This window comes from Polistes dominula, unplaced genomic scaffold (genome assembly GCF_049000335.1).
Source record: "Polistes dominula isolate Pdom_NZ unplaced genomic scaffold, Pdom_raw_medaka contig_23, whole genome shotgun sequence".
NCBI classification, from domain to species: Eukaryota; Metazoa; Arthropoda; class Insecta; order Hymenoptera; family Vespidae; genus Polistes; species Polistes dominula.
In genome coordinates, this window is record NW_028300963.1 from 4,585,001 (window position 1) to 4,603,579 (window position 18,579).

The 18,579-nt window shown below is 31.6% G+C and overlaps 3 protein-coding genes across 6 annotated transcripts in view; 2 read left to right on the forward strand and 1 right to left on the reverse strand.

Moving 5' to 3' along the window:
- LOC107065743 (protein zyg-11 homolog B) overlaps positions 1–3,241 on the reverse strand; it is a 7,659-nt gene extending 4,418 nt beyond the window's left edge. The window contains exons 1-8 of one of the 4 annotated variants that reach the window (XM_015319705.2): positions 3,027–3,241; positions 2,232–2,561; positions 1,938–2,163; positions 1,638–1,832; positions 1,172–1,563; positions 951–1,096; positions 485–873; positions 31–400 (exon numbers count right to left, since the gene is read on the reverse strand). In XM_015319705.2, the coding sequence (XP_015175191.2) occupies positions 31–400; positions 485–873; positions 951–1,096; positions 1,172–1,563; positions 1,638–1,832; positions 1,938–2,163; positions 2,232–2,364 (1,851 nt within the window). In that variant the 5' untranslated portion in view covers positions 2,365–2,561; positions 3,027–3,241. Of the gene's footprint in view, positions 1–30; positions 401–484; positions 874–950; positions 1,097–1,171; positions 1,564–1,637; positions 1,833–1,937; positions 2,164–2,231; positions 2,587–2,865 lie in introns of all 4 variants that reach the window. The other 3 variants (XM_015319703.2, XM_089172534.1, XM_089172533.1) reach the window with 3 other exon arrangements.
- A 106-nt stretch (positions 3,242–3,347) lies between these two features.
- Positions 3,348–6,675, forward strand: LOC107065745 (PP2C-like domain-containing protein CG9801). Its single transcript, XM_015319707.2, has 7 exons — positions 3,348–3,580; positions 3,889–4,182; positions 4,271–4,497; positions 4,574–4,774; positions 4,864–5,167; positions 5,337–5,832; positions 5,946–6,675. The coding sequence occupies exons 2-7, from the start codon at positions 4,016–4,018 to the stop codon at positions 6,162–6,164; spliced, it is 1,614 nt and encodes a 537-aa protein (XP_015175193.1). The 5' UTR covers positions 3,348–3,580; positions 3,889–4,015; the 3' UTR covers positions 6,165–6,675.
- Positions 6,676–8,561: 1,886 nt separating this feature from the next.
- LOC107065593 (BRD4 interacting chromatin remodeling complex associated protein) lies at positions 8,562–18,336 on the forward strand (the record flags this gene model as incomplete). Its single annotated transcript, XM_015319439.2, is given in 14 exon segments — positions 8,562–8,616; positions 8,619–8,809; positions 8,888–9,142; positions 9,248–9,349; positions 9,552–9,656; positions 10,048–10,192; positions 10,287–10,463; positions 10,466–12,735; positions 12,834–13,247; positions 13,375–13,584; positions 13,863–14,428; positions 14,526–14,769; positions 14,865–14,967; positions 15,061–18,336. Coding segments are annotated over 14 exon segments (5,580 nt in total), but the record flags the coding sequence as incomplete, so codon positions are not given.
- Between the last annotated feature and the right edge of the window lie 243 nt (positions 18,337–18,579).

The following is an 18,579-nucleotide window of genomic DNA, read 5'->3' on the forward strand; positions in this document are numbered from 1 at the left end:
CATTTAGTTTGTTTTTGTCCAAATACCAACCTCAGCTATGTTATTTAATAGACCAAGTACTTTAGTCTCCACGCTAGATTCACCTTGAAAACTTTCAAGTACTTGAAGAAACAATTCCATTCCTCCCTCGTCCAAAAAAACTTCGCACGTAGTGGCACTTTCGTCAGTTAAATTCCATAGGGCACTTAATGTGAATTTCATTGTAATATCAACTGATTTAGATTGAACTTTGGACTTGACCATTGTTAACAATTTAGACATATATTGCGGCTGGGCACCGAGCATAGACGTTTCTGCTGTTGATATTTTTGCTGCTAATATGGAGCAAATTGCTACTGACATTCGATTCATCGATGCATCGTCAAATGTCGATAAACAATTCATTACTAATCTTGCACACCTATTAGTGTCCATAATTGTATGAATTAAATTACTAGAATATCGTTAGATTTGTTATAATTCATCGTATATAAATATAACTTACCTGTATTTGTCAAATGTAACATCTTGTAGAATTCTGTCGCTACAGAGCGTTAATAATGTATTTTTTTGTAACTGATAATGAGATGGATACGATTCCATAGCAGTCAATGTTAAATCAACTATTTGTTTAAGAATTGATGGATGGATCATAACTGCTGATTCACCTTTTGTAAGATTGTAAAGGCACGCGGTTGCTGCCATTTGCACACGAAATTCTTGTGGATGTTCTCGCATTCCAGGCAGCACTAATTTGATTACATCAACGCGTGGTTCGAAAAAATTTGGAGTCAAACGAAATAGATTAAACAAACACTTTTGAATATAAACCGATCGATAAGTATACTTTTTTAATGCTTCTAAAATTTGAGATTCGGTTGCCGTACCACTGACCTGTATTAAAAAAAAAAGATTATATTAATATTTATCAATATATGATTTCTTCCCTAAGAATTTACAAATGAACTTACGACAAGATCAGGTCTATAATCTTCATTTGCAGGATTGATTAAACTATCCTCGTAACAAGTATCAGAGTGGACAAGACCAAGAAATTTTAAATGAGGATGTTTTTTAATAAATTCTTTTAAATCTTTCGGATTTATTTCATCTTTACCTAGAAAACAAAAACAAATGTATAGACAAATATATATAATAAAAATATATATATATACAAATAAACATAACTTACCAGATAAATCCAAACTAGTTAAATGTGGCATACAATGTACAGCTTTGAGAAAATCTCCTATTTTTTGTTTCTTAGGCGCAAACATTTCAAAAGCATATGTATCTTTTTCATCAGAAATATCCAAATTTCTTAATTCATTTAATTCCAATAAAACAGGTATCAGATTTCCGCATCCACTTATTTTTATATTATACATAGTTAAAGTTTTTAAACGATCTTTACATTTTCTTAATGGCGATATATCATCAACTCTAGTACATGATATATCTAAATTTTCTAAGAGCGGAAGATCTTCGACCACTATTTCTAATCCATGCTTATTAAATTCTGTTCCTGAGACATTTAATGTATGCAGCGCACGTAATTTGCTCAATGTTACTACCACACAATATCTACAAAAAATAAATTCATTTTCATTTGGTAGTATAAATGTTTAAATAAAAAATAATTCACGTTAAATACAGACCTAGAACAATCCATAAAACTGCCTCTAGCTACACTCAGCGACCTAAGATTTTGTAAACTCCAATCACTTAAACAGCTGATCAGATCATTAACAGTGACCTTTAAACCATTTACTACCAAATCTACAATCTTATGTTGTTTAAGAACTTTTAAACCTTTTGCAGATAGAGTAGATGCATCTTTTAATTTGACATGCCTAAAATGATGATAAATCAACAAATAAGGTAATCCTTCTTCTTTTATATGGTTTTATATATTTTATTATATTACTTATATAACTTAGCTAGTTTGTGTATTATACCTTAATCTAGTTGATTTAGAATCAAAAAGTGTAATGGTCAAATCAGATAACGTTTTCTTCTCGCAAAGGCTAGACAATAATAGTTCTGAAATTGCAGTTGGTAAAAAGACATCAGGATGCTTGAAACTAAGTCTGGTAGCCAAACTGGGTGATACGTCATTGGACAATGTACGAACTGTCATTGACGTTTCTGAGCTACTTTTGCTCAATGGGCATCTAACTTGATCTGAAATATATTCTTCTTTTAATGAAATATATTATTTAGATGTATGTACAAACATATGTATTACTTACCATAAGATGTAGGAGAAAATGATCCAGAGGAATGTTCATTCGTATCACCAGGATGTACTTCGCACAAAGCCAAGACATTGTCACAAATAAAATCTATGCAGACTTCTTGCAAACTTCTCGGTGACTCGAACATTTTATAATGTCAATATCATTCAACAAGTGTATATTTTATCAGTTATTTTGTTTTAACCTTTCAATATACCTTTATTCACTTGATTCTCTTTGGCTTATTATTTTCTCAATAGTTCAAGCTAAAGTTGCTTCAATATTTATTCGATAACAGATTTCCTCTTGTACATTGCCGACTTTTGACTAAGTACAAACGTACATCTGTGCAAGTGTTTTGCATTATAGACTAGCCAAGAAAACATTTAACATAAGAAAATAAGATTACTGTTGTGCTAAACACAAAAATGTAAGGTATACAACAACACAAAAAAAGAATCATACGAAGAGTCAAATAATAATGGAATAATGTCGACGTTATATTTTTCTATACAACCATTAAATAAAGAATGATTTTAAATAATTACATTACGTAATAAGATAATCCCACGTGTTTAAATAAATTCCAATTAAAACGCATATCCCAGTAGTATTGAAAATTATTGTAAAAGAAAAAAAAAGAACTTGCCAGATTGTAAAGAGTTGAATAGCACGGTAAAACGAATATTCACAAATGTCTTTAAATAATATTATTTAAATGTGATATAATTTGCACTATTTTCTTACTTAGACGAGGCTCCACATAAGACAGTGTTATTAAAATAAGGGAGAAAAACGATGATCTCTCACCTGTATAGAGGCCGCCATATTGACTGATCAAATGTCAAAACTATGTAAAAAGCATTTATCCGCAGAAAAAAAGGAAAACAAATAATGTTTTTTTTTTTTATTGACGTAATTAATTATGTATTTTTCTTGTATAAACAATGTCGATGATAAAAAAAAAAAAGATACAATATTGTAAGCTCGTTTAATTTCTATAGACTTTTAATCGAGAAACATCATCACATTCGATAAACTCGGTTGGAAATTTACTCGAATACTGCGCAAGTTTCTATAATAATTTGGTCATCCTCTTTCCCCAACACACCCCTCATCATCCCATCCTTTATTCGAATGAACTATTCTGATTTGACATTATTATCAAATATTTCTAAGGAACATATTTCTAAGAAATAGCTGACAATATTATCAAATTAAACAAATATAAAATAATATATTCGTAAGTCCCGCGAAATTTATTTACAATTTATTACTTATTTACACATTACCAATATGGCGCTTAAGTGTGGAAGACGTGCTTTTATGGTATACATTGTCATCTGATTCTTATTCAATTCTAGGTAAGATGTGCATTTTTTTTTTCTTATAGATCTATAGAATATATTTTCAATAGATATATACATATAAATATATATCCTAAAGTATCTCTCTCTCTAGTTATTTACATATCAAAGAATCTATTTGTCTTTGTTGTATTTTGACTGACAATGAATGAAGACAATGTGATTTGACAATGTGTATTTAAAATATTTTTAAGATATATATATATAAAGGAATAATTTCTACTTAAAAATTAAATGCTCAATTAAATCAACAATAAAAGCACAACATATATTCTTTGTTGATTGTGTGTGTGTGTGTGTTTCAGATTGAGAAAAACATTCCTCAAATTTGATAATTATGACTTGAATTTAAGGAAACAAGTGTTCAATTATTATGCAAAGAATGCAAATGTAATATCTTCAATTGATAAGTGATAGAAAATAATAAGAAAAATGCCCAGTTTACGTAAGAAGGTAGCTGGCTTTATGCGTCAATTATCCATTAGTAATTTGGCTGGTGCTGTTGAAAATATGAGTTTAGCAGAACAACCTCTTCGTAGTCCAAGATCAGTAACACAAGATTTTCCAAGCGAATGTTTCATTACACGTTATCTCAATGGGTATAAATAAAGCTTTATTTCATATTGTTTATGGTACATTTGTATTGTGTGAAACGCAAGATACAATATTTTTCATAATGATTTACAGATTAGAAACTAAACAAGAAGGTCCACCTATCTTGCATGGAAGAAATCCAGAGGAATTGCCTGTTAAGCAACTTGGAAATTACCAGGATGATAAAGAAGTATTCGCTGCTTTAACAGGCCCCGATAGTGGACTAACAGCAGTTAATCTTCAAGAGAAACATCTAAGTATGAATGACATTGATATTGATTATATTGACATGCTGGATCAAAGTGATCAATATAGAACAGGTTGGAGAAATAAAATAATATGATATTTTATTATATAATTGTCATTTTGATTTAATATAATATTATTTTTTTTTAGGTTCTAATTCATCTTCTGTTGTAATTGCTGGAGCCCCTAATTGGTTTCTTCCTCATGAAATGGCTTATGGTATTGCTACAACGTTATATGAAAAAAATCCTATAAACAATGTTAACAATGGTGAACCAATAGCTGACTGTTTTGGCATTTCTGCAAGACAAAATTCAGCGATATTGGCCTTGGCCGATGGTGTTAATTGGGGTATAATAAATTTAGACATAAGAGAACAAAGTAACTTATATAGAATGCAATAGACTAGAGCAATTTGTTTCCTTGTAACGCATGTTTAGGTACAAAGGCAAGCATTGCAGCAAGATCTGCGGTGCATGGAAGCATGGAATACTTGAATAAAGCTCTTTTCTCACCTTCGATAAATAGCGCTATAACTACGACAAAAGATGTTTTTGTAGCCCTCCTACGTTCATTCCATGCAGCACATTCGTTAATACTTCAGGAACAAGGCATGCTCACAACATTGACCGTATGTGCGGTTCTACCCTTAGAGAGCACAACCACTACTTCTGGTATTCGCCATAACAAATATGTGGCTTGTACGTGCAATGTTGGCGATAGTTTAGCATATGTATATTCAAGGTAAAATATAATAGCAGATTATAAGAGTCCTTAGAATTTATTAAACGTAATGTAATATTTAGACTATATTATAACTAGACTGACACAAGAAAGATTTAGATATGTAGATTTAGTATGGTTTATAATATAAATTTGTATGCATACAAATTTGCTTAAAAAATTGTTTTAGGAAAACTGGTGTTAGAGAAATAACCCGTGGATCTCACGATATTCATTGCATGCGCGATATGCGTGATGCGTTAGGAGCTTTGGGACCAGTTGATGGATCTAATCCAGAATTAAATAATTTAACACTCGCCATAACGGAAGTTGAACTTGGTGATGTCGTATTCTTAACCAGTGATGGTATATCGGATAATTTTGATCCAGTAGTTGGAAAATTTGCAATTTTACCAAATCACAATGTTGCTTCCGATATAACAATATCAGTGAAAAGTAACAATGATGTAAGAACAAAAACAAGAAGAAAATCGGCTGAAAATTTACGGCACGCAGAGTCTAGTAATAGTAATGGAAATAGTAATAGTTTACCTGTGGTAGAAGCATATCAAAGACACGAGCTTACGCTCTTGAGAATGGAAGATTTATTACGAAGAGGAGTTTCCGGTGAAGGACCACCATGTAATAGCGCCAAACATCTTTGCGAACTTCTCTTAGATTTTGCAGTAAGTTTATTTGAATACTGCACAGTACTGTACATTTCTATACAGTTCTCTATGTAATTTTATACAATCCTATGTATACATAATACAAATAATTATATCTTTTATGTTATAAGGTACGCATTACAGCTGCCAAACGAAGAATATTAGAAGATACGGATTTGTATTATGCGCAACATAAAGATGGCCAATTAATGCAATTGTCAAAGCAAGAACAACGAAGTAGACGAAAAAAGACTTTAGATAAGATATCTATGATACCAGGAAAATTAGATCACGCTACGGTTGTAGCATATGTAGTTGGATCATACAATCCATCAGAATGCAATCTATAATCATTTGGAATATTAGAATATTATTGTTTATTTCATAAAAGAGAAAAGAGAGACAAATTTTTATAAAATGTCAAATATTTCTCTATTATACAATTTGACAGGATATCAAATTGAAAAGAAAAATTTTATTTAATATTTAAGTATTCATAAAAAGAGAAACTCTTAACATTTATTATAAGAAAAATTAATCAATGGAAATGTTTAATATTTTGTTTACAAAATTATACAAAATGTATTATATAATTTTTTTTATTTTTTTATTATTAAAAATTTATTAATTTAAGATACGTTCCAGTTATTCTCGTAATAAATATAGTAAGAGGAGAGAGAGAGAGAGAGAGAGAGAGAGTGTGTGTGGAAAAGAGAAAGAGAAAGAAAGAAAGTATTATTTCAGATATTATGACAAAGTTCTTGCAACCAAAATGTAAATGTATGTTGTAAGAAAATTAACGAATCTTTATAATTAATCTCGAATATAGAAATAAAAAAAATGAACAAAGTATAAAAATAATTGTTATTCCTTAAAAACGTCTTTAGTTGTATAATGAATAAAACATTAATTTTATATATTTTATCATTTTATTAAGATGACGTTTAATTAATGTGTGCAAATAATCGTAAAATACGATACTTGTGATATTGATATTATACAAAATATATAAGAGACAAGTTTAAGATAAACACAAGTGCAATTTGAGCTAACAGCTCCTATATAATCAAAAGAAAAAGTTTGTTCTAATCTTATAGTTTTTCTTCCTCTTCTTACCTTTACCCAGTATTTTCTCTCTTTTTTATTTATTATTAAAAATACAATTTATTAAATTTAATTATTGAAAAAGTTTAATAATGTCATCTAGCTATTTTTTGTATTTGGGATAGTATTCATTCTGTGTGTATATTTATATTTATTATAAAATTTACATCATTTTTGGAAATACATGTATACAAAATGCTGGAGAAAAGTATAGTTGCATCCCCGTCGTAAGTGCTGTATCTCCTCTCGGAGATTTCTTTCTCTCCTGTTTGCATGCGAGGAAAACACTCTCGTGTATCGTAGTCCACTCTGGTAGCTTTGCTTTCTTCTTTCTGGCTGCACTCTAGCCGAAGAAGTTCCGCGCGAATTTTGTCCCACCACGGATACCAATGAGCTTGGCATCCTGTATATTTCGTCTGTCACTTTTACAAGTTCTTCAAAAGAATCCGACTTGAAAACAAGCAGCAATCCCTTTGGGATGCTGCCGGCAGGGTGTCCATCCATCTGACCTTGAACATTATCTCGTCGATGCTGCCGCCGGCGAGGTGTTTCATTTCGTGCAGTATTTGAGATTATTTTCGGTCTTCTGTCTCTACTCCGCTGTATAATGTTTGAAGGTGTTGCGCCGGTATTTATCCGAGTCTAGCGAGTACAAACGGGTCTTCAGATGCTCGTATTTACCTGTAAACATAGAGCTCTAGAGGAGGAGTTCCTCCGTTGTCTCTGGATCTAAGGCGGCCACCACGAGATTGTATTTTTCATCTCGTTCTCAGTGATACTGTTACATGCGAAGATGGATCGGTGTGCAATCGGTTTTCCAAACCGAGGGCAACTTACAAGAGCGAGATGTACTTATTCAATTGTTAGGTAACTGTTGCTGCAGTCGGAGGAGAGCCTCGCATTGTGCAGCCAGGTCTTGTGGTGTACTTTGGTTCAGAACGCTGCTCGCCGGTTGTTGTTGGGGGACGCGCAAAGATATGTCGTGCTTCCCATCGACAATCGTGTTTCTCGGCATGATCTCACTTTTTGCTAAATTCTCCTCTGAATCGCGGACGTATGCACGCGAAAAAAGCCTCTTTTTCAACTTAAGAAAACGCGACGTGATAAAAAAAAGGTTCCTATGTGACAAGAAAAGATGGCGTTTTGCGTGAATATGTGACACGAAAATGGTGTCTTGAGAGAATACGTAGCACGAAAATGGCGCCTTATGTGATACGTGGCACAAAAATGGCGACTTACGCGTAAGCCGGTTTTCTTCTTAACCGCGTTGCCGAAAAATAAATCACTTAAATCACGTTGGGGTCACCACTTTGAGACGTGTTCGGTATCTGTAAGAGAATGGACTATACCAAGTGAATGGAAAAAAACTATTTTTATTTAGAGAATATTTCATAGTGCTTGGTTACGAGTAAGGATTCGAACTGAATGGTTGTGGCGAGCGATTGCTTCGGTCATCCGATGTGTAAAAGAACCTGAATTTACTAGTGTGAAAGAAGAGAAACAATGGCGCGTAAATGACCTGCTTCTGCTGATATTTGTCTGCCCTCTGACGTTACTAGCAGGAGATAGCTAGGACACCATTTTTGGTATTCGTACTGCCCTCTGATGTTACTAGCGAGAGGTAGCTGAGACGCCACTGACTGTTACTTAGGAGTCCTGCATCAAATTCCATACAGTCTAATAGAAACAGTCTAAGCCCGGTGGAGCATCGACTGAAAATAATAATTTTAATGTACAGATGCAAAGTCCTATGCAAAGTCCAATGAGCGTTAGCCAAATTCAAAATCCTGTACTTAGCCCATATCCTCCTGCTAAAAGTCCTCACATGTTAAGTAATAACTCGCTGAATAACAGAAGTCCAGTTATAGGGGGTAGTCCTGGTCCGCCATTGGTAAGACTTGTAAAACGAATGAAAGTAAACACCTTTGTCTTTAATTTGCCATTAAATTTATATATGTTGTAATTTAAGGTCAGACCAAATACACCCATCTTGCAACAGAGTATGCAAGTATTGCAGATAATTCATGGTACACCACAAGGATATCAGCAAACGCCTACGCAATTAGTAACAAGGACGCATCTGTTTGGAAATCATCAACAAATTCAAATAGCGGCTACTAAACCGGCCAAACAACCACCACAAATTTTGCCTAAGCCACCAAATCAACAAAATACTACTTCTCAACAAAAGCCTCAATGTGTAACAACAACTATTACGAACCAGGTACAAAAATTTGACACTAAGTAAATTATGGATTATCGTATCCAATGTATTTTTTCAACAGCCAATATAGATTGTAAATATTATTTCTTTATTTTGTTTGCTTAGGTCACGCAACAAACGCAACCACAGATTGTTCTTGCTGGTCCACAACCAAATCCTACAACTGCGACAATGATACCTACTGCTCAAGGTCTTTTATTGAACCAGGTTAGTAAAATTGTTATTTATATAATACTATCAGTTTGCACGTTCATTACTTTGTCATTCAATAATGCAAATATCACGGCAATGTGTAAATACTTGTAATATTTCAGTATGCTCTCTTTATATCTGTCATAATAGCTTGCGTGCATATATCTTATCACTAAAGATTGCTTCGTGCTTCACATTTATCACATTTGGTACATAGGTTCTACCATCAACTGGACCAGTTATTGTTCAACAACAACCAGGTGGTGTTCAACTTATACTAAGGACACCAGCAAGCGCCCAGCAACAAACCCATACTGCACAGGTGATGGTGTCATTCATACTGTCATGCATTATCATATTCCAAATTCATATTCATTGCTTGTTTAATTTTCAAATAACATAAGAAGTTACTCTTGATTTTTATTTTATAAACTAAATATTGAAATTTAAATTTAACATTAAAATTTAAGATTAAAATTAAAATTAAAATTGAATAAGCAGAATTTAAATAAGTCACGTTGACATTTCGAATATTATAAGTTGATCATTTTTAAATGACAAAAGTGATCAATATATATATATCAATATATAGAAAGACTTTTTGATACTAAAATTTGAAATAGTATTTCGGTTAAATACTCGTTAAAATGATAAGATAGAATTGCATTTTTTTTAGAAGATTAGATGTAGCAAGATACAATTATATTTTACAGCTAATGCAACAACAACTGGTAAGAGTTGTCACAGCTCAAGGTATGCAACTGCAAGGAATTGCGCCTACATTTTTTGCCGTACCAAATGGCTTTCAACCGGCCGCATCACCAGTGATTAGACATACTCCCTCCAGCCCTGTTCCAGGTAATTGAATCGAAATCAAATTTGATTAATGCTTATACTTGAATTAAAATAATCATTTGTTATATTATTATATTATCTTTGCTTGTTTTTACAGCTAATACAGGTGCTAGCAATTCTATCGTAATTCAAAATGCTATGGTACAAAGTCCCCAACCACAACAAATAACGCAAGTTGGTACAGCTAATACATCTGGTAATACTACGTGTACTCAAAATATCGTTGAACACAATTTACTACCTCCGCCAAAGAAGAAAGCAAAGAAGAAGAAAAAGCTAAAAGAAAAGACGATGAACCTCCAAAATTAGATTTGGCTAGCATTATAAAAATATCAGGAATTGGAGATGAAGATGATATGTTTGACTCTGATAAAACAGATGTGTCGTGTCCAGTTCAAGTGGAATCTAATATAGGACAAACTTTAACTCAAGTTACACCGCAAGTGACAGTAGCCAGTTCAATAGCTCAAAATCAAGCACAAGTACCTGTAGCGAATACAATGAATACGCAAGCCACTGTTGCTTCTCAAGGATTTAACAGTCAGCTTGTTGCTCAACTTCAAATGCCTGTACAAAATACGATATCAGGATTACGTCTGGCAGTTGGAGAAGACGGAAGGGTTGTCTTACATCATACTCCTGATCCAAATCAACCGGAATTAGATCAAGCTACTGCTCAAGCATTAATAAGATCTCTTACGCAAGGAAGCAGTCAAAATGCTCAGATTATGTCTCATTTGCTGGGTCAAGCACAGACCGTATCACAAAGTGTTCCAAGTAATGTGGTGCAAAGACAGAAATATGTGCAGTCACCTAGCAATCCAACATCTACCAATACTACAAGTTCAATATGTTCACAAAATGTTATTTGTACGACAAGTCCAGTGCAACATATGCAAACGTGCTCGAAAGTAAATAATCCACAAAAAATTGTAAATATTTCTCATGATGCCAATTCTACGTCAAATACTTGCGTGCAAAATAGTCAAGGATCGTTGCACACTGTAGATATGCAAATTTCTAAAAATGTTAACATACAACATCTTATACAAACACCGAAGAATATTCAATCATCAAATGCTAATATATCATCTAGTAATAGCATTTCAACATCTTCAGATGTTGTAACATCTAAACCTTTGTGTACAACCTTTAGTATACAAAGTTCTCGATTGTCAAATACAAATCAGACAAATATCAATCAACATTTGTCCAATATTCCAACACAAAAATCTAGTCAAGTGCGCCTTACGAATTGTATTAATTGTATTAATACTAATATACGTCAGAATTTGAATAAATCATCGCAACACAGTACTCACGTTCAAAAATCTATATCTAACAATGCAGGAGTATCAAGTGAACATATTGTCAAAAGCAATCAGAATCAACAATCGAATCAGCAAGAATCATTAAATTTGCAAGAATCGCAATTATATCAGCATAATCAGCATCAGCAAATAACTGCACAAACTGTACAAACTCAAAATGTGCAACACGTATTCGAGCAAAATTTACAAGCAGCCAGTTCAAATATACAACATAATTCTGTAAATATGTTACAACAAAGTTCATGTAATACTATACAGCATGATAGTATGAACGTTTTACAGCAACATTCTAGTATCCAACAAAATACAATCAATGTGATGCAACAAAATACATCTGGTAATGTGCAAAGTATAGAGCAAAATGTACAGACTGGTACAAGTGATATGCCTTTAGGTCAACAGAATGTAATAGCTAGATTACAACAACAAAATACATCTTTATTACACAATACGAATGTGCAACAAAATATGAATGTACAACAGCAAAAGATCGTTTCTGCAAACACATTTTCTTCTGTGAACGCGCATCAGTACGAGTCTCAAAACTCGACTAATGTTATGCAACAGGGTATTAACACGCAACAAAATAATCAACATCAAAATATTCTTATTACCAGTACTCCTGTAGCTACTAACACTCATCAAAGTGAATCGCAAAAAATAGAACCGCAAGCTAGTAATGTGCTCAATTCGGCGACTAATAATATTTTAAACAATGCACCCAAAATTACCCCAGAAATTTTGAATGCATTGAGCAATTTAAATCCGAATGATCAATTATTAATTGCTAATGCGAATGGACAAATGCAAGTAATAAGCCAACAATTCTTGCAACATTTATTAACTGGACAATTGAATGCTACAAATCAGACACAAAATCAAAATCAAACGCAGAAAATAGTCATTGGAGAACCAGATGCGAATAACCAAAATTTACAAGGTGTTCAGATTAATACCCCTACCAGTCAAATAATAGTCAATAGTTCTGGCGGAGCTCCCACAATTCAAAATAATATACAAAATATAGTTGTCCAAGCTGCTCCATCGCAAATGCCACATCATATACAGATTCAAAATTCTGGTTTTCCAAATCAATTCATCGACAATCTAAATCAACAGCAAATAAGGAATTTGGGCAATAATCCACCGAAGAAAGCAAAAATTGTGAAAAGAGCTAAAGTTGCTGTTACCACGCAAAATGTTGGAAATACACAGGTAAATATGAAATATATATATTTCTTTTGTATAATAAATATTATATACCACGAATAATAATCATTTTTCATAATATTTCTTTTTTTTTTTTTTTTAAGACGACAAGAACAATTACCATCACTCGGCCAACAAGTGTAACAACAACAAGCACGTCTAATTTGCAAAAAGTTGACAGCATTAATAAAATAGGAAATGTTGTATGCCAGAATACAAATACCAGTAAAAGCGAACCTACACAGATTATCACAAATGGTCCTTTGATATCTTCGTCACCCAGTAGTCACGTGTCTATTCCTTCAAATGGACAAATGGTCCAGAGAGTGCAGACTATACAACTACCTACGAATAAACAACATTCATTAAAAAATATACAATCACAAATACAAACTATTATAACGCGGAAGTTTAGTCAGCCATCGGACTCAGCTAATTTAACAAAATTGTATCAAGAACAACACAAAATCATATCAAGTGGGAAAGTGGTCAGTACTACAACTCATCCTATTAACAATGTAAGTCAATAAGTTTTGGTCAAGAAGTTGAAATCAATTGTTTGAGTTTCCTTATCATATTACATAATTCAATTACAAATATTTAGATAAATATGCTGTAAAATTATATCATATTTTTTAATTATAGGGACCAGAGACAAACTTTAACGTCAATGTTGTGGCAACGCTAGCTACTAATACACAGTCGCAAAATACATATAAAAATCAAACATCATCTGTTCAACCACAAACTCAAACATCTACTGCTACTTTACCAGTAGTAACGTCAAATCTAAATACAACTACATCTACTTCTTTACAAAACAATTCAAATAATAATTATATGAACAATCTTCCGGTAAGATATGATCATTCATCAAATTTTATTAGATCTGTTCAATTTGAAATATTTCTACGCTGCTATCTTTTTTACGTTTTAATGAGATATGAAATAAGAATAAAAAATGGCTAATGGATTTTTATTTTATTTATATTTATATATAAGGATTTTTATATTTTGTATATCCATGAATAAACGCGAGTCTGTAAGTATATGATTAATTGAACGGATTTAATGTTATTATTATAATTATTATTTGAGGAGAAAATATAATAAATGAATAATCATTTTCGTAGGTTACACAAAATGTTCAGGTTCAACAATGTGTAGTATCAAACAACTCTACCCAAAATGTGCATCAGACGCACACCAAACAGCACAAGTTTTATCAAAATCATGGAAATCAGATGATCAATCCGTCCTGTACTAATTTGCAACTGTTCTCACCACCAAGTACCTCCACAGCTCCTATGCAAAATAACGCACAACAGCAATTACCCCTAGTTCAAACACAACAAGTAGGCATGCAACAATCTACGCAATGTCAAACGGATCCATTGGACGTAAAACCAAATATACAAACACCGAGTCCTGTTAAGCAAGAACTTTCCTCGCCAATTCAAATTCAAGTCCAAAGTGGTTCTCCTGCAGGTCAGGTAGCCTCACCTAGAATGATTGGTAAAGGAACTCAAAGGATTCAGAGCCCTGTAAATAATCCTGGAAATTCAAGTAAACAACAACAACAACAACAGCAACAACTTGTCAGTCCAGGAAGTGTCTCGAGTCCTTTGATAAGTCCTAGACAAGGTGTGAAAAGGCCAGCATCAAGTCCGATTTGCAGGCAATTCAATCGTAGTGATTTGTGAGTATTTTTATATCTTTACGATGTATTACATTTATTTGATTAACTGAGAAACATTGACACATTACGTTATACATTATTACATTTGTATTTCTAGATTGGAACAACAATTAAAAATCGATCAAAATGAAGCAAGTAATCCAGATGTAAATACTCCATTTTTAAACAAATATGATGCTTGTAAACGGCTCGTTAGATATCATTGTTTAAATGAACAAGTTTTAAGTACTAAAGATTTAGCTAAAGCGGACGAAATTTTTGAAGAAACGGCTAAACACTTATTGACCAAATTTAATTCTATGATGAATAAATACACATATCTTCTCTTAATGGAAAGTATGGTATGTATTATGATTCAAATAATTTTAATTATCTTTATGGAAAAATTATATATTACTACAAAAAAAAATAATAATATAATTATAACAATTTACAGAGAGAAGTAAGAACGTCGGAATTAATGATGATAGATAGAACCTTTGTGGCTGAGGAACAAAATAGGCTAAATAGGTTGCGTGAACAGGAGGCCAAAGTTAATGGTAAGAAATATTTCATATGTATAATGATATTTTTCAAATGTATTCTCGTAAAAGAAAAAAAAGACAAAAATCAATATTGATTTGAATTTGCAGAAGAATTTAAGAAAGAGGAAAAACCACTGGTACCAAAAGTTGAGCCTGGTCTTGTGGAAGATGACAAGCTATCATCGCCTTTAGAAAACGTCTCGGTGAAGCGCGAATTAGAAGATGAATTTTCAACGGAAGAATTAGAATCTAAGCCATTGATAAAACAATCTAGTTGTACAAGTGGTGATTACGATGAGTGGCTTGAAATTCAAAAAGAACTCGGTGTATATCCGTCTGCCACGGACTCTTTTAAATGTAAGAGCACTAATAATAGTGGCAGTAATGGTGCATGTACTGTGGGTATTTCTAAATCATCTAAAAACGAAAGAACAAGGGCTAACGGTGATTGTCGTGTTAATGTTGCAAATACAAGTATTTCCGGAAGTTCGAATACCATTGTAAAGGACAATTGTAGTGATCAAGATAATACTGCTGTTTTTGAAAGACGTTGGAGTAGTGCTACGGACCTCGAAAGAGATTTATTAGAAGACACTGAAAGTTTGGATGGTTTAGCATTACATTCTCAAGCTCAATGTCCAGGCTCTCTTCATGTAAGTAACGAAAGTGGAAACGATAATGAACATGATGACATTACCGCACAGGTACAATCTGCTATTGATAGCATTTTAAATCTTAAAAAACTTCCTACAAACACTTTATCTGGCAATAGTGGTAGTAGTGCATCGCAATCCAGTGAATCAAAGGACACAGTGCTTGATCAAGCAGTCTGTAGCATACTAGGCTCGTGACCCTCCTTTAACAAAGTATGTTAAAAAAGTGAAGTTAATAGTGAACATCAAGCTGATTATTAACCTTCCAAATTTTAGACGAATTTTAGACAAACATTTTCTTCTGTGAGTTTCCGCAATAAGCAGAAGGACTTTCTTTGCTATTGATTCTGTAGGATCACCTTCAAAACGTTTACGTTTTGAAATCTCATTTCTTAAAAGCGTATTTAAGAAAGTAATGTGATTTTAAATTTTGTTTTTATACATGTATATGAACGTATTGTAACAGACAAATTGGATTAAGCAAATATGTGATTCAGTATGATTTTTTAAAAGTTTTTTCATTCAAGCTTATGTTTTACAAAGGCAATAACTACTCATAACAAAAGGATATGTATACTTTACCGTAGTAATGTAGGTGTAATAAAGTAATCGTGTTAATCTAATTCTAGCAGCTGTACATGTGGATAGATATATACATATATATATATATATATATATATATATATATATATATATCTATATATATATAGATAGATAGATAGATTACTTGCTCAGATTTTTCAATCTGCCACTTTGTAATGTAATTTTGTAAAAAGTAATTATTTAAAGCAACTATTCCACTTTGTCTGTAGTACTTGTAGGCAAATCTTATAGATACTTAAATATGGGTTGGTGAATTGTACATACGTTTTTAACGTGTATTATTATTAATATTATTATTATTATTATTATTATTATTATTATTATTATTATTACTATTATTTGTATTATTGTTACTGCGAGATATTTTTTTCCGAAGTACTATTATGATTAATATTATTATTATTATCATTATTATACTGGGTAGACCGCGAGACGTGATGGGTGTGGACAATATTAAGAGGGATTTAAAAAAAAAAAAGGCTACGAAGACCGTGAATGGAAAGGTCGTGCTCAGGGACGGGAACATTGGCGGAATTTAGTATTTGTGGCAATGAACTTTCGAGTTCCTATCGCCAATTAATAATAATAATAATAATTATCATTATTATACTAATAATTGTGACCGATACTATCGTCTTGGTTGATGGCGAGAGTATTGACTAAAGAGAAGAAGGTAGTGTATTACGAGACTGAAACGAATAATGGTATCGAGCATGGAAGTAAATGAAAATCATGTGTAGAGTGAGAAAAGTACATAAAACGTTTACATTGTTTCTTTTACTTAAACTTATTACTATTTATCATATATACAATTTCAATCTTATAAGATAACAAAAATCAAAAAAATTAAGAGAAACATTTTTTAAATGATTGAAGTATTTTACAACTTTTCTGGCATCACACATAGAGTCACAGTGGATACGAAGAAATGGATGAGGAGAATGTGTGTATAAAGAGAATATATATGTGGTAAAAGGATATGCGTATACATATATATATCTATCTATCTAAGGGTGATCTAAATACATATAGTAAAGAAATATATTATAGCATACATAAGCCTTTATATATAGTTCTTATTTTCTTAACGACAGTGTTGTAAAAGTTTGATTAGTGACAGTAAACATCACAGAAATTTCATAAAATGACATGCTCTAAACCAGCATATAATAATATTTGTTTAATAAATTATAATAGAGCTAATAAGAGGTGCAGTTTTCTATTTTAAAAAAAGAAAATGTTGTTTTTATTATTGAATAATACTTCTATATGTAGAATATCTACATAATTATAGACATATCCTTTTTCCACATGGGCATTGACCACCACTCTTTATATACAAAGATATAATGAGATGATGTTTTTGGCAAATACAATCCAAGACTGACATATATACTACAGAGAAACAAGCAAAACTATATAATGTATTACAATAAGAAATAATCAATAATCATTTGTACATAATAATCATTTCCACTCTCAACGGCAATCGCGACTTAATTCTTCACAGATTTTAAAATTTGGATATGCTACAGTTCTTTTGATCCTAATAAATTGCCGATATTTCACGAATACACATTTGAACCTTTCTCTCCTTATTATAAAATTAAACTCTTTATTTTTAATTATTATTTTTCTTTTAATTTAACATGATCTTTTCTGATATACTATAATATATTATTATTATTATTATTATTATTATTATTATTATTATTATTATTATTATTGTTATTATTATGATTATTATTATTATTATTATTATTATGTAACAGAGTAAAGTAAACAGATATAATATGCACAAAAATTTTATATGTATGAAAAGAACAAAAATAATAATTGAAAACATATAGCGATAAATTGTATATTTTAAATGATATTTCATATAACGCGGAAAAGAATTGAAAATATTTCAACATCGAAAAAAAAATTCATTCGCCACAGAGGTAATTTTATCGTGTAAGTATGCATGCGTGTGTACACTATATATATAGATATGTATAATTGTGTGTATATATATATTATATATGTGTACAAATATATATTATATATATATATATACACACACATATATGTATATCACACCAGGAAGAGAATATTTTCTTCAAAAAAAAAAAAAAAAAAAAAAGAACATTGAAATAATAAAATAATTTGCATAAGTTAAAAATAATTAGCAGGGTCCATAGGAGAATTTCACCATAGGCGGAAGGTATTCATTTTTGCCTTATAAAAACCAAAAGAAAAGCGATATCCATTATTTTTTGTACAAAATATCACTCCTTCTAAGTTGTACATATTTATATAAATACACTGCAATTTTCTTTATATGTAAATACATAAATACTTACGTATACGTACATATTTATATAACAGA

Coding starts and splice junctions, on each gene's coding strand:
- LOC107065745 (XM_015319707.2), top strand. CDS start 4,016: ATGCCCAGTTTACGTAAGAAGGTAGCTGGCTTTATGCGTCAATTATCC. Junction 4,183..4,270: donor ATTACACGTTATCTCAATGG/GTATAAATAAAG, acceptor AATGATTTACAG/ATTAGAAACTAAACAAGAAG. Junction 4,498..4,573: donor AAGTGATCAATATAGAACAG/GTTGGAGAAATA, acceptor ATTTTTTTTTAG/GTTCTAATTCATCTTCTGTT.